Source organism: Maylandia zebra, linkage group LG20 (genome assembly GCF_041146795.1).
Source record: "Maylandia zebra isolate NMK-2024a linkage group LG20, Mzebra_GT3a, whole genome shotgun sequence".
Lineage (NCBI taxonomy): Eukaryota > Metazoa > Chordata > Actinopteri > Cichliformes > Cichlidae > Maylandia > Maylandia zebra.
Window position 1 is genome coordinate 23969812 of NC_135186.1, and position 16848 is coordinate 23986659.

General features: G+C 39.7%; 1 protein-coding gene across 2 annotated transcripts in view; it reads right to left on the reverse strand.

Annotated features, from left to right (window-relative positions):
- Positions 1 to 16848, reverse strand: part of LOC101469905 (solute carrier family 12 member 5) — a 42812-nt gene that overhangs the window by 16734 nt on the left and 9230 nt on the right. For both annotated transcript variants that reach the window (XM_076878215.1, XM_076878214.1), the window contains exons 2-6: positions 4492 to 4595; positions 4232 to 4372; positions 2531 to 2677; positions 924 to 978; positions 707 to 837 (exon numbers count right to left, since the gene is read on the reverse strand). In XM_076878215.1, the coding sequence (XP_076734330.1) occupies positions 707 to 837; positions 924 to 978; positions 2531 to 2677; positions 4232 to 4372; positions 4492 to 4595 (578 nt within the window). The remainder of the gene's footprint in view (positions 1 to 706; positions 838 to 923; positions 979 to 2530; positions 2678 to 4231; positions 4373 to 4491; positions 4596 to 16848) is intronic.

A 16848-nucleotide genomic window follows, 5' to 3' on the forward strand; every position in this document is an offset into this window, starting at 1 on the left:
ACCTCGCCAAAGCACATTTGTATCATTTTCATAATAATGGAAATAAAGAAAAGAAAACACACTAAAGCAATGAGAATAAAATAAATTAACACATTAAAAAAAAGTTCACTGGGTTAAAAATTACTGTACTATGTGAATGTGAGTTATTTAGTTTAAAGTGGGAGAGTAACCTTGCTTTTCCCCCCCCTGTCCCCTTCTTGCCTGCTATCCTTTCATTATCATTTATTGGAACATGCTGTACGCTAATGATTCCTGTTTTACAGCCAATGTTTGAAGACAATTTAGCCGGAAGATCACAGGTGTAAACAACCAAATAACAACATGTGGGGTACAGATAGAGTTCAGTGGGTTGAGCGGGCAGCTCATATGCTGAAACGCTTCTGCAGGGGCCCAGATTTCCCACTAAACAATTTCCTGGATGTCATTTCCTCTGTTCTCTTTCCTGCTTTACCTGTCTGCTCTCATGTCCTGTCATAAAAATAATAAAGGCCAAAATACATCTATAAAAAATAATAATGGATCTCTCTTTCACTTAACTAACACATTAACTACAAGACCGAACCAGTAACAGGACCCCAAAACTAACATAACTGGAATTCAGCCTTTATTATCTCCAGATGTGCTTTTCCTGTTATTATATTGAAGGCATATAAGAAAAACATGAAAAGCAATATAAACCTGTCATTTAAAAATTCAATCGACTTACCAGCAGAATTTCAATACAGCCGAGAATGTACATAGCACCCGCAAAAGTGGTGCCCAAGTAGAAGCAGATTCCGACAGCACCGCCAAACTCGGGCCCCAGAGAGCGAGAGATCATGTAATACGAACCTCCAGCTGTGAGTCGCAAACACACACAGGGCTCAGCGCACCGCTCTGTTGCACACAAACATACTAATGCATGCCCTCTGATATCCACTCACCTGGTACGACTCCATTTGTCGCAATGGCACTCATGGAGATGGCTGTGAGCATGGTCTGAAAACAGCAGCAGACAACAGGGGGGGGATTACAGGATTCTGAAAGGCAGCAGGTGGGCAAGTCAAATTAAGGAAGGCTGACAGGGAGGCACTGATGAAATGAGGGGATGGTAGAGAAAACATCCAGCAGCACAAAAGTCTGACTCATCTGGTCATGTCGAACCATTCCTCACAGGAATGACTGGTTAGGCACATGCTGTCACTTCAGCTACAGTCTGTTACAGCAGAGCACGGTAGTTAGATACACTTTTACGGTACTTGTCTGTAGTTTAACTCTTTAATATTTGAGTTTAACAGCATACTACTACAGCAACTAGTAGTCCGAGGTTATACTTATAAAGCCCAGACATGATCTATTAGTGATGTCAGTGTGGGTGAAATCCAATGAAATCCAGACATGTCCTTTTAACGCCCCTGAAACTTCCAACAAAGTGCTGGCAAAAATCAGACAAGCTATCTATTTAGGTTTGTTAAACCTTATTTTTAGACACAAACTAATTATAGTAAGATTCCAACGGTCAGTGTCTTCCCTTACTTAAAAGACTTGTTTCCCTTTTCTTTCTCTAATTTTTTGAAAAACATTTCATGTAATACATTTTAAGCCCCTTTGTTGATTAAGCCCACATACAGCTGAAAGCCTGTTAGTGGGTTTACTGGCAGAATGCCGTTTATCAGGATTTACTATGTCACCTTCAGCAGCTGCACAATGGAAATCACATTCACACAGCCTGTTGTACACTGATCAGAAACAATATTAAAGCCACCTGCCTAATATTTTGCTAGCTCCCCCCTGGACATAGACATGGCATCTGCTTGGTCTGCACAAGTAGCAGAATCTCCGCCTGAAAGACCAGAATCTGCAGTTCCAGTATTGGCCACTTGAGGCTGGGTCCCAGTCAGTTCTCACAGACTTACATATTAAAAAATGTTTAAAACTTTGTTTTAAACATTTAAACATTGTTTTGGGCCTCCAAACATTGTTTCCCTCCTTATAATGACTGAATTATTATATAAAATATCTGACTAGTGTGATTTTTCAGTTGTAGCCATCAACTTTTGTGGTGTTAGTGCCTTCTAGAGCTTTTTGAGTGGAACTATTTTACGGCTAATATTGCTTTCTCTTTGGTACAGACACTGCACTAAACTTTTGGTGAGTTGAATTCTGCTATTTGTAGTTTGTTACTGTTACTAATTAGCTTGGCTCCAAACAAACAGTATGATAACAACCGGCGGTGGCTGCATTCATCTTTTCTATACCATCTATAGGTCTGCCACAATGTTTAGGTAGGTTGCATGTGACAAATATCCACATGAATAGTTCCCAACAGTTGGATTCACAGTAAGGAGGTATTCAGTATTTTCCTGTCATTGATGTTAGAGTTGTGATATCTCAGTGATCAGTTGTAAATGTTTGCAAAACCACTCTTTTTCCAGATTGATAGGCTGAGTGCCTTTAGTTGACTGATTAATCTTGAACGCTGAACAGCCAGCAGTCAGATCGGCGAGGCTCAGGGCGCCCCCACAGTAGGAAATCCTGCAGTTTTACTCACTGTAGAACAACACATGAAGACGATTATAAACGAGCCAAAGACGCCTCCAATCCCAACCATCCATGTCATCCGCAGGAAGAGGATTACCCCAAAAATATTCTGGATACACGGCAAGTACACTCCCATTAGAGTGCCCAGCTGAGGTGCCTGGAAAATACACAAAACAAAATAACAAATTAAAAACTTTATGATACAAAGTGCACTAACTCCTTTTTTTCTGGCTAATAAGTCAGTTATTACTTTGTTGTTCAGTCATTCTGTTATTGCATTTATTGTAAGAAAAACAGCTTTTGAAAAAAGTAACACTCCATAATTCATCCCACACCTGTAATTATATCTACCTACAAATATTTGAACTTACACCACAATAGAGGGCAACAAGTCAGGTTTAAACAGGAAACAAATAATTATAATGTAAGTAAATTTAAGTATTGCATAAGTGATTTTAAGAAAAACAAACAATGTTTCCCTGACTTATATTGTAAGTGTACGTTTTGGCCCATATGATCTTAGGAAGAGAAGACACTCCTTTCCTGTATACTTCTTTTGAAAGTTAGGTTTAAACGGTGATTGTGAAATAAATAAATATGAACGTAGACTTCGCTACATCATTGTAATGTCACATAGACCTGCAAAGTTTAATGGCATTTATTTTTCCTTGTAAGGAGAACAGTCCTTATCAAATTTATGCAAGTACAATAAAAGGACAATCGACTAACAACTGCAGCATAATGAATATTAGATAAAGATGTAAAAAGGCAAGGTTAATCGACTCCGTAATATGGTTCTAAAAAGTGCAGCATTTTTAAAAGATGAGGAAATACTGTTTGTGTCTTTGCAAAATTGCTATGAAATTACACACTAACTAAAATGATTTATGCAGTCCGTAAATTTACTTACACCATAATTGTCAGAGTAAATCATATAGGTTTTTACTATTTCTTTTCCATATGGGTACCTTTAAACATTTGTAGGTAAACATAAATTTACTACATTATAATTTAATGTAGTAAATTTCATCTCTGGTGTTAAAAACTGTCTTTGATGCTTTCTTTTCCAATCTTCCATAAAATGATGATAAAGGTTTGGATGCAATTTAAAGCTTATTTCCTGTGTACAAACTGCAACAAAACAATACCGTTCTTTTATGAGGTGTTGAGTGACGCAACACTTGAAGCAGATTTGGAATAAATTTAAGAAAGTAGAAAAATATTGACTCTATTATGAACTTTTACTGATAATTTAAATTAATAAATTATAGTCACTTATATTTAAACATTGCTAAACATTAATAAAAATGGTTAAACTATGAGAACTCCCAATTTCATTTACCATGTGATTTCACCAGCCTGTATTTAATTCTCTAAACATTTTTATTTTTAAATTTTTTATGTTTTTACATTTTTAAATTTGGACAACCTGAAAAAACAGGTGTGGTCATAATAAAAATATCCTTTATTATGTCCTATATTATAGGATTTGGATTTTTTAATATAAAATTATTAGATACATTTGATTTGACATATATTAATTATTTTCAAATTACATGTAGGGAGTTTGACATTATAGGTATAAATAGTAAAGAATTCCCTGTTTTATGATATTTTCTAATCATATTATATGATAGTATTTTGACACTTTTACACCTGTTTTTGTTGTTTTGAGTGAGGTTAAATGGGTCACATATATAACATACTGTACCTTGACAGGTTTTTTAGATGGACGTGACCCCTCCTCATTATTCTCAGCCTCTTCGTGCTCTTTGCTGCCCGTTGGCAGGTTGGAGTAGTTAGCCAGAGTGCTGAGCAGAGAGGAAACCATGGGACTGGTATCCATCTCTTCCTGCAGTGCAGTACAAATATAGGCAAAGTTCAACTTAAAAGCATATACAGTCACATTTCCTTAATAATAACAATTAAGGACAGCAACCTATATTACAGGGCAGTGAAGAGTGCGCCCACCTCAAACAGAGCCATGTTATTGCCATCATACTGCTGGCTCTTATCCATGTTAGTGGCTGCACTGCTGTTGATGAAAGGACTGCTCTCTTTAGGGTTCCCATCTCCTGAAACACAGAAAAACCAACTGGCACAGTCAAAGTCGAATCTTAAGTCATGTTAATAGCACCACTGTGGGTTTTGACGTGGTGATGTTTTGAACTGAGGCCTCGGGTTAAAGCGTCAGATCCTCATTTATAAAAAAGCTTAGTTACTCTCAAGAGCATTCCCTGATGGTGTGCTTTGCTTAATTCATAAAAGATGCTACACGTAAAAATCCTTGATTAGTCAAACTGTATGTTGTAACTTATACACCTGTGACCAATAAATGTCAGATTAGTTTAAGCTGACACCACCTGCTTTGCGTTTTCTCCTTATTAATGGCAGCACAAACGTGACCACCTGCATTGATGCTAATTAGCTAAGACAGAAGGGCACAGGAAAGATAAAGAGAAAGGCTGACAACTTCATGAGAGATGGGAGTGATTTTTTTAAACAGGACCAAAGAGGCTTGAGACAGTGAAGAGAAAAAGAAAGCTAAACGACTGATAGGAAATGTGCAATCACAGCAAAATATCCAAATCTCAGCCAAATCTCCAAAAAATACAGATGCGATGCCAAGATTCACAGCAGCAGATTAAATCCCAGTTTGGCAAGGACTTATTTATTCATTTGTTTTCAATGTTTTAATGTGCAGCCAATGTTCTGCCAAACCACTAGGCAGAGTTGTACATGCAAGCCACATCGCCAAAACAAGTTTTGGTCTTAAATGTTTTATTTGGATTTCCCACACTGCCTTTGAGTTGTCACTTTCAGGGCTGTAAAACAAACACTGTGAGGCTCAGAAATATATTCAAGAATAAATTAAAAGATTCATTATTTAGGTTTTATATCTGGATTTATTTAGTTTAATCAACTGAATCACATTACTATAATTTTTGTTTTTACTTCGGTGCAGAATGTGAGCTTTATGTGGACCAACCTAAGTGTTGTAGAACATGCATTTTATATTTAATAATAATAATAATAATAATAAAATTTGTGATTCTTATCTAGAGTGGATCTCAGGAAAACTGAGTGTTACCAATGAAGTAGACTTTAGCTAGGAATAGTAATGGATCAAAAGAGCAAAAGCAAACAAAGTCCATCTCTGAAATCTCACTTTGTATCAAACCAGTTTTCCATGTCTTCCCATAATATAAGAACAGACATGGTTACTTTTTTAATAATTTTAAATAATTCCTTCAATCCTTTCTTTAATTCAGAACACATTGAATCTGGGAAGTACTTTAATTGAATCATCAAATTATAATAATGATCATGCAAAGTTCCCTTCAGGCTTGGGTGCATATGTACCCCAAACAGCAATATAATTATAAATAGAAGGAAAATGACTTACAACATGTATAGGTTTTTCTTAATGTTATAAAAATAATTTTAAAACTCAATTTTAAATTCCCAAGCTTGAAAATTTGCAAGCAAACTGTACCAACATACCACTTCCTGAAAAGAAATTACTAAATTCTTTAAATGCGAATAAAAGAAGAAGAGATAATAAAAAAGGATGACAATGCGGTACACCTGCTCAACTGCTTGTTAATGCAAATATTTAATCAACACATCTGATGGCAGCAACTCGGTTCACTTAGGCATGCAGATGCAGCCAAGATGACCTACTGAAGTTTAAACTGGGCATCAGAAGGGTGAAGAGTGATTTTAGTGGGCTTGAGCTGTTTTCAGCTGATAGGAAGGCAACGAATAACTTTAATAACACTAACAACATCTAAGCATGAAACAGATCAAAACTTAGGCTACATTGTGTATTGTTTCACAAATTTGGAAAACAGAAGAACGGAAAAACATTATCTGGCCAAGTGAGTCTTGATATCTGCTCCAATACTTGAAATGACAGGACCAGGAAAGAATGCTGGTAGCACAGTTACAACAACCTACCTGAGTATTGTTGCTGACCGTGCCCATTTCTTTATGACCACAGTCTTCTGATGACTCTTTTCAACAGGATACATCATGTCACAAAGCTCAAATCATCTCAAACACGACAGTGACTTCACTGGACTCAAACAGCCCCAGTCACCAAATCTTAATCTAACAGAGCACCTTTTGGATGTGGTGAAGGAGGAGATTTGCATGATGGATGTGCAGCTGAGAAATCTGCACATCACTGATGCTAGTTAGCTAAGAGATTTTAGTCTATGTTTTAATATGGATCAAAATCTTAGAGGCATGTTTCCAGCTTCCAGAATTAAATCAGTTCTTGAGGCAAAAGGAGTTCCAACCGGTGTGTTTACAGCGTTTACATAATGAAGTGGCTGGCACACACACACACACACACACACACACACACACACACACACACACACACACACACACACACACACACACACACACACACCCCTCTAATATCTGCTTTTGTCCACTGAGCTCTTTGTTGGAGTCCTTGGCCTGTTTGTTTTCCACTGAGTCACAGATTTTGATGATTTGTATCTGATCCTTGGAGTTGTTATGCTGCCGGTCATGCAGCTTCAAGGCCAGTTAATATTGTGTCATTTTGTAGCAGCGGAGATTGGCTGAGCCTGCTTTTGCCCCACGAGTCCCAGGAGAGACATTCTTCGAGTGATAGCAGAGGAACACTGACAAGTCACTTCATTACACAAGTAACACGCTAAAAAGTCATATCATTATGGGTCTTTTTTGTTATTTCTAACTCCAGCGGTTATGTTAGCATTCTGAAACAATATTAATAATGAGATGAAAAACACATCTTCCGTTCAACATGTGCACGTTGTATTTTCCACAGAAGGTTAGAAGAACACATCAACTAAAATGCCAGCAGCATGAGTGCCCTGTTAATCCCACGAGACCTCTCTACAGATGGACAGGGTTAGAGTGTACAGTGATATCACAAGTCAGTACGATGCATGTTTGTGCAAGTAGAAATGTAATGCATGAATGCATTCCAGCTGATATTATTAATTTTTTATTCACAGCAGGTTAGATTTAGAAATGAATCACAATTTGGGGCAACTGTTTCCCATGACAGAAAATCCTTATTGGAACTTGCATTTAGTCATTTTTATAAAGTTGGATATAATTAGAAAAAAACCTTCCAATGCAGTGGAGACTTCATCTTATGGAGTATGATGAATGGGCAGGAAAACATTTGCATATTTGGATTCAAAAACTGCTTTGTCTATGAATGGTGCTGAGTAAGTGGTGTGCAGTATTTTTGTCTGTTGCTGTTTTTAACAGCCTTTTCATTGGAAAGAGCTTCCTGTGCCTGGAAGTAACCAGCGCTGAGCTCTGAGAATGAACCACAGAATTAAAATTGGAGGCTGTAAAAACCAAATCAAAGAGGCTATAAATTTTGGTAACACTAAGAGGAACTTCAGTGTTGGCTGTTAATTCCTTTGTGTCTGCCTATATTTGTGATTAATTTAACAATGAGTAATAGTCATCAAAAACACTATGAAAAAAACAAACTAAAAGCCCTTAAGCACGGGACTTTTAATAGTTGTTATTTCATTACCGTATAATCATGGCTATAAGCCTCTGAAGGTACAGTCAGATCTTTTACAAAACCTCCCCTTGATAGTCACAAAGAAGGACATAAGTGACCTTTGGAACAAACTTAAATTTACGCTTAAATTTTGGTTTTTTGCACACGCTTTTCGCTACTCCAGAATCCCACACCTCCTGCATAACAAGTCATATGTTTCACATAATGCCTGTTGATGGCATTTTAAGGCCTGTTTCAGTCATGGAGAACCACTTGATGTGAAAGCATGCAACTGCACAGTTAAATAAGCAATACAATCAAGTCGACTCTTCCGATTCCCCAAGCTGCAACAGTATGATACACCAATCGTTAAAGCAAAGTGAAGAGTCAAATGCCAGCACATAATGCACATAATCCCTTGCACAGTGGGCCACTGTCCTAAAGACGTGTTACCTGTCACACTGGATTAGAAAACATTTTGGTTGTAAGTTGTTAAATTTTTATATGTCTTTTTCTGTGCCTAAACACAACATGTTCAAGTCCATTCTTCCTTCTGGACGTCTTTAATGTGGACTACTCCAGTAAAAAAACCCCACTGTGGTTAAACACGGAGAACTATCCCAGACTGTGCAGATGTCTAATTAAGATGACTTTGTTACCAGGTGTTGTGACGTTAAGCTTCATGCTGCAATTCTGTTTATTTCCACTTATGGTTGTGGTTTATGTTTATGTTTATGTTAAATCCAACGACCTGAGTATTCTGTAATCCACCAGGATTTTTAAATCTGCATTTAAAGCTTGTTTCTGCTCTTGGCTTAGAAAAAAAAATCTATTTAATAATGTTTTACTTAAGGCCTTTGTGTGTGTTAGAATGTGTGGGTGACGTGTTTTGCATAAATCTTTTTATACTTTTCTATTTCCTGCTGCTTTGTGTGCCATTCTGCTCTTTGCCTCATCTGGTAAACCTTAAAGAACTAAAAGTGTGTCACGTTTGAGTCACGGTCTTTGTTCTGTATCATGTCCTTAAATGAACAGCTCTAAAATAGTTCCAAGCTACATGTCAGAAACAGCAAGGGCACAAGGGATGGATGCCCTGACCATGGGATGAATATCCTTTACTGCATTTTTGGGCTATTAAATTTGCTTGTTTTCTTTTCATTTTGATACTCTGCTTTTTGTCTTTGCTTTTCTTTTCCAAAACTATTTTCATATATATACAGCTTAACTTCTTCCACCGTTGTAGTGCGTGACAAATCCGAAAGTCAACTAAAATACATTTGCAAGCCGCAGAAATTAAACTTTTGATATTACTGTCCTCAGATTAGTCACATTTCCCTCCAAATCCTTCCCCTGTCGTCGACCAACTGTGTCATGCATGGCTGCTAAAAAACTGATCTATAGCATGTTTTTCTGTCACAAAGTTTCTTTATTTTTGCACATGCTGCAGCTTTTTCTTTTAAGTTCTGCAAGCACTGTTATTTTACGAGAGCTGTTGAAATGCTCACAGAATAGAACATATCACAAAGGTTAAGCAGAGGACAGGTTTCTGTAGCTTTTCAAACATCTTGATTGCTTTTCTTATGGAGCACTATTGGCTGTTTTGATGATCCCTTAATTTTCTTTCTGATACCATTCTGATGAAATTTTTAGCTACTTTGGTTAATTTAAATATTTGGAAACTAAGTCCAGGTGTGCTTGCCTTTTGTGCAATTTAGAAAATGTCAGCATGCTATCATGCTACACTAAGATGCTAACTTCAGCTCTTTAGCAAGCTAACTAGCTGCAATGGTGATTTAGCGCAGAGTACTCACTCAGAGCTGTTCAGATGGTTCAGATTTGTTAAGCAACAGAAAGTTGTTTAATACTTCAAGGTATGCCTCTTATGCCCGAGGGTGCACATACTAGGGGATTACTATCTGTCTGCTCAGTAATCCTGCAAAGGTAGGACACTGTTCTTTACCTCTTTTGAAAAATCCTCCTACCCAAAGGACAAAGCTCCACTTTCCATATGAGGACTCAGTTGTGTAAAACGCAGAAGCAGAACTCAGACGTAATTTCACTAAATGTTTCAGACATACATTCACTGTCATTTGGTCAATGACATGTAATGCTAATACTTCAGTAATTGCAAACACTCCCTAATGGGTGATAGATACAATCAGTTGCAATGTTTATTCTGATGATAGACCAGTACTTGGTGTCTCAGTGATGGTGTGGGCTCTGTAGAAAAGCAGCTAACCCTAGCTTTTAACAAATGGTGGTAACTGACACAAATTTCTGACTCGGTAGTAGAGTTGTTGAAATTAATTTTCTTTTGATGGATTAGCTGCTTCCTAATCCATTAACAGCCATGTTTAACACCTGAGATGTTCTTGGAATTGCCGAAATAGGAGGAGAGCTCAGGGCCTCTTATGTTATGACTGGCTTAGGAACTTCCAAATGGATAGAAAGATTAAGCCTCTACTACATTGGATGTTGACCTATAGTGTAACAGGCGTTCTTCACTGAGAGATGATCACATTATTTCATTTTCATCACAGGGCCCCTTTCATCAAATATCCCTTGGAATATATCATTCATTTTCAGATTTTACTCGTGGTTCACAAAGCCTTTAATGGTACTGCAACTGCTTGCACAAAGTGTGAGCCTCACTAATCCTAAATGTCAGTGCACATCAGTTTTATTGGTGGACAATTGAGTGGCTGTAGCTCAGGAGGAGAGCAGGTCCTCTGCTAAGTGGAAGGTTGATGGTTCCATCCTTGGTTGTTCCAGTCTGCATGCCAATTGTCATTGAGCAAGGTACTAATACCAAGTATTGCTCTTCAGTTCATCCACTGGAATGTGAATGTTGGCTAGAAATCCCATAAGCATAAAAAAAGCATATTGTATAGGGTGCTCAGGTAGAGCAGGAGCAGGCTGTTAGGTACCCGGAGGCGCGTGGACAGCGGTTAGGTCAAAACCGCCAGTCCGTTTACAATCATTCAGTCTGGTAGAAATTAGTTTCAGTTCTTTAATGTTTCATTGCACGTTGTATTTCAGTGATACACGGCACAGGACAAATTTGCAGATTGCAGTTCACGTAGTCGTGATTCAGAAGAATCAGTTGTTTTCAGAAGCGACCTCAGTCAGTCAGTCTGACAACTGAGTAATCCTTTTGGTCTCGCTCTGTCTGAAGATTTTTGTTTGAGCTTGAAAATGGTTACAAGTTAAAGCTTGACACTAGGGCAGGGCAATATGGCCAAAAATATTTATCACGATATATATTTGAAAATTTGCGATAACGATATAACTGCCGATATAATTAATGCGAGACAAAATACTTTACAACTCCACAAGTTTATTAGTGCAAAAAAAACCCATCAATGTATTTTCAGTTAAACAAGCAGCTGTTTTTTATGTGCATTAATATATAAAAATTTAACAGTGCAAATGCAAATTCCTGGCTGACAGTTCAACCAAAAGGCATTTCCAGTTGAAATTGGCCGACATATCCTCAGCATAACCATGTAAAATATCCACAAAACTTAAAAAGAGGTTATACACACACAATATGGTAATATTATATTGAACCACAGTACGTATTACGGTCGCCGTAATGCTCCGACAATTCATCAAGTGTTGTGGCTTGGTAGCTTACCGAAGTTGTACTAAAACTTATTTGACAGATTTTTGAGCACCGTTTATCATGTAAAATCAGTTCGGTAATAACGACGGCCCGCTTGCACGCTCTTGTTGTGCCTTGGTGTGTATCTGACGGGCGAAAGCCAAACCAGTTCCACACCACTTTAGTTGCGCCATTTTGTACAAACCAATTCTGGTTCATCTGTTTCATTCAACGATCCGCTTTCGTCCTTGTCACTACCCGATCCGTACCGGAAACCCAATCGGTACCCCGCATGCGTGAAAGGTGTCTACTTCCGGTCGAAGCATTTTACGATAGTTACAGGTCAGAGTATCTGTTAAGATGTTAAGAATAACAAGTATCTCTTAAAATGTTTCCGATAATGAAACATTTAATATAATGTAGACAAAAACAAAAAAATAAAAAGATAGTGACAGATCGGAACTCCCGATCCTTACTGCGCATGTGCAAAGTCGGGCTGTACAAATCGGGTCTACCCGATCCGTACCGCGCATGTGCAGGGTACGGACTGCGCTGGACTGCGCTGTGCACATTGAAGAGAACGGCAAACTCAACATCGAAGTTTACCGGAAGCCCACACACACGGACCAGTACCTCCTCTTTGACTCCCATCACCCTTTGGAACACAAACTTGGAGTAATCAGGACCCTAAACCACCGGGCAGAACATGTTCCCTCTAAGCCTGAAGGGAAAAAGAAGGAACACACACATGTAAAGGAAGCACTCAAAACGTGCGGCTATCCTAAATGGGCGTTCTTAAAGTCAGCAAAGAGGCGCAGAAAAGAAGATCAGACACCAGCGAGGGAGGACAGACGCAACAACATTGTCATCCCCTATGTAGCCGGCGTATCAGAGAAACTCAGGAGAGTTTTCTCCAAGCATGACATCCCAGTGCATTTCAGACCCAGCAACACGCTCAGACACAAACTGGTTCACCTGAAAGACAAAACGCCAAAACACAAACTTAACAATGTGGTGTATGCTGTACAGTGCAGCGAGGAATGCTCAGACCTCTACATTGGAGAGACCAAACAGCCACTTCACAAGCGCATGGCACAACACAGAAGAGCCACCTCCACAGGACAAGACTCAGCAGTCCACCTGCATCTTAAGGATAAAGGACACTCTTTCGAGGATGCCAATGTTCACATTTTGGACAGAGAGGACAGATGGTTTGAAAGAGGAGTGAAAGAAGCCATCTATGTCCACTGTGAGCGACCATCTTTGAACAGAGGCGGGGGTTTACGACACCAACTCTCTGCCATCTATAATCCAGTTTTGAGATCCCTTCCCAGACGCCTTAACGCCCACTCACATCCTGGGCCATCTGACCTCAGGAATTCGCATGATAAGGTGGGGCCAGGTTTCACAATGAACACACCCAAAACTCTGGCTGATTGGGACCCACGCCCAGTTTCCCACCTTGGCTCAGGCGATTAGAGGACCAGGGGGTCCTTTTGTCCCTCTGTGGGGGGTCGCTCCCACTGGGTTTATGTCTGGGACTCTCCACCATTTGACCTTGGAACTGAGGAAGCTTCTCGGATGAGAGGTGAAACGTCTTCAAGCAACTTAAAGAAGTCCAGACGCTTTTCTTTGCAAGCTCCTTTGACTGCAGGGGTTTTCTTCTTCTTCTGTTCGTTTAATGGCAGTTTACTCCCCAGTGTAAGAGGATACTGCCACCTGGTGACTGAGCGAATGAACCCTATTGTAAACTGAATTAGCGTCATTACAAACGTGTATTGAATTTGATTTAGTGATAGTCGCGTGTGTTTATGCTTGTCTGTGTGGAGAGGATTGTTGGAATAGTTATGATGATGTCCGCTATCACTGTCAATTGCCAGTAAACACTTCATCTGGCTGCTGAATCTTCACGTGACATATTACAAAGTCTGTATTATTAACTCTGTCATTAGGCACCATTCTTCTTATTTTATGGCGCTGTTGATCAATTGGGGGACGCTCTCTGTTGAGGAGAACAGCCAAAATTTGTTGCGGATACGGATTATCCATTGTTTAAATGTCCCGGTAGTCGAAAAGGAGGCAGAGCTGTTGAGAAATGCTAAGAGCTAACTGGGCGCTAACCGTGTCAATATATAATATATAATATATATAATATATATATAATATATTGAATGTCGCAATGTTGGCAAAGAGAGGAAGTGACGTAAGATTTGCGCATGCGGGGTACCGATCGGGTTTCTGGTACGGATCGGGTAGTGACAGTCCTTCTAATTCTCCGTCGTCGCCATGCTTTTTCTGCCATGTGCGTATGAAAACAAAGGCACTGCGCATGCACGTTTTACCCATATTCTATCACGATATTTCAGTCTCATGCAGAGATGACAGTCAAGACAACTCTTTATGGAAGTATGGGAATGTTCACAATAATCTTGATATTAAACAGTGATTTAGGAGTCGTGCACTCTGAGATCTCAGATGTTGACTATTCTAAAACTTTAAATTATGCAAAAGAAATGGGTGCAGCTGGCAAATGTCTATAGTTTATGAATGCAAATTAACAAGTAGAATGAGCTTGTGCTTTGCCACACTGAGGGAAAGTATCCTTTCAGAGCACAGAGGGTCACAGAGAGTCGTTATTACGTTAACTGGAGAGGTATGGTATCGGTGCGTTGGTGGTTCTTTGTGTCTGGGGGTGGGCGTCCGGGTACACACCGGCTCACTCCTTGGCGGCCGCTTATCGGGGCCTGGAGCCTGGGGCTCGCTCGGGCCACTTCGGAGGTGGGGTGCCCCCGGCCTCTCGGCCTGGGGCTCGGTCACTCAGGCACGGCTGGCTGCCGGCGGAGCTCACGGGCGCGTCACTGCAACTCCCCTTGGCTTCTGCTCAGTGGCTGCTGAGTGAGCCCTCATCTGGGACTCTCCTCAGCTCTTACTGGGACAGTGGCGCGGCTGCCCCTCTGTTGGTCTTCCTTGGTCTCTTGTGTTCTGGGGGCCTCTGGATGTCTGGAGTTTTGATCTCCTCCATACCTGCTTCATGCCCTGGGGACGGGGCTGTGGCTCCCCACACTCCCTAGCAGATCGTTACATGGAGAAACCTTTGGAATGCGAGCATGCTGATCCACACAGGTATGCACACAGGTGTACACACGGGTATTCACAGACGCGGACTACAGCTTTCTTGGCTGCTGCCTCAAAGCACATTGTGCGCTGTCTATCTTGCGTGCTGCACAATATCGTTTATTATTTAGTATCTACTGATATCTACTGCTAGCTAGTTTATTGTGATGGTGCTGTTTTTTTTATTATGTTGCTCTTTGTTGTTTGCTTTCTCTTCTGTTTTTTTTCTCCATACAGGTGACCCAGGTGTTTTGTTTGTTTGTTTGTTTGTTTTTCTTTCTTCCCCCCCCTTCTCACCGTCTCTTCTCCCCTTTGGTTTTCTTTCTCTCCCTCTCTTTCTTTCATTCTTTCTCCCTGTCCTATCCCCCAGTCATGTCTGTCCCGTTTGTAGCAACTGAAAATAAAATAAATTCATAATTATAATAAAGGTCAATCAAATGGACCAATATGGCAAGGCCATGATGATCCACTTGGTAAAATAAATCCGCTTGGCATCTTTCTTGGCCTTAAGACAACAATTCTGATGGCTAAAGATCCAAATGGGACACAAAAAAAAACAAACAAAAAAAAAAACAAAACTGGAGAGGTATGAAAGATTTCCTCTGTCCTTATTACAGGGTTGAAGAATCCCGCTAATGACATTCTGGTTGACTAGAAGGTTGTGAAAGAGGTAAGAGGTGTTGTCCAGGATGTCAAGTGATTTGTTCAACATCTTTTGCTCAGTAACTAACTGTAGGGGCTTCAGGTTAGTCCCTAGCAGCGAGCCAGCCTTCAAAATCAGTGTGTTAAGCTTCCATAGCTACAAAGAAACTTGCACCAGCAGTCTAACAACAGGTGTGAACATTTTACTGTATACATTAAATGATCTAAGCTTCATCGGGAAGTAAAATATGCTCTGTCTTTTCCTGTAGAGAGGCTCAGTGTTACACTTGTGGTGAACAGCCAGGTATCTGGTGCTCTGCCCACTGGTTCCCTGTACTTTATCTTCTTCTCACCACTGAAAAAACCAAAAAACTGTAGCATCACCTGAGAATTTAAATCAAAGTTATACTGGATGTCGCCACTGTACAGGGTAAAGAGAAAGAAATAATTACACAGCCTCCTGAGGGGCCCTGATCACTGCAGACACGCTTCCATTCTGTCCTCCATTCAGATGTTAATGCAACCAATCTATAATCATTGAGGGCAAATGGAGTCAGAATGTTTTCTATAATCCTTCTGCCTACACGTGACACACATATGATTAACCGATGAGAAATAATCTGATCAGAAAGATGACGTTGTTGGAGACGAAGATGCTTATATTTACAGAGCAGCAAGCAGAGCTGTGATGAAATTTGACCACAGTGTGCAGATGAAAGGCAGTGGGTGGTGCAGATTTGTACCCTTGATGTGACATGGTTATTAAAAAATGAACAGTTTATACCGGCTTTTAAAAGCTTAATAGGACACAGGCTCAAGGGGATTATCCAGCAGCTGCTGAAGGCCAAAGAGAAAAGCAGAAATTAACTTCTGCATGTGAGAGAACTGCACCAATCAGCTGCACAGCAGCCTCACAATTACATGAGACACACACACATTCCTCCATCGTTTTCACCTCGCATGCTATAACCAAGGACTTAAAGCTAATTCCATGAAGTTATTTGTGTCATTTAACTCTGTTTCCTCACCGAGAGCCTCTGTCACTGTGTTGCACATAGAATTAAATTAAATTATTTCTATTAAAAATTGATAATAGTTAAAGGTTAACCTTCCACTGTACTTTTATTTTAAACATCAGTGAACCTTTCCCTTCTTCTCCTGTCTTCTCTTGGGTGGGCACCGAATGCCATTTCATATGTACTAAGTGAGACAAGATCATTCGCCGTCTTGCCTCAGTGCTTTTAATTTGTAGTACATTGTCTGGCACACACACATATAATATAACATTCCGCTTTATTTATTTTATTATTTCTTTATTAAAGACTGCTGCCAATTTACTCCAATGGAAGTCAGTGAAATAAGATATTACAGGGACTATCAGGAGGATCTTCAGAGTGTGATTTAAACATGTGAAATGATAAGGTACATGAATTTGGCTTCTCAA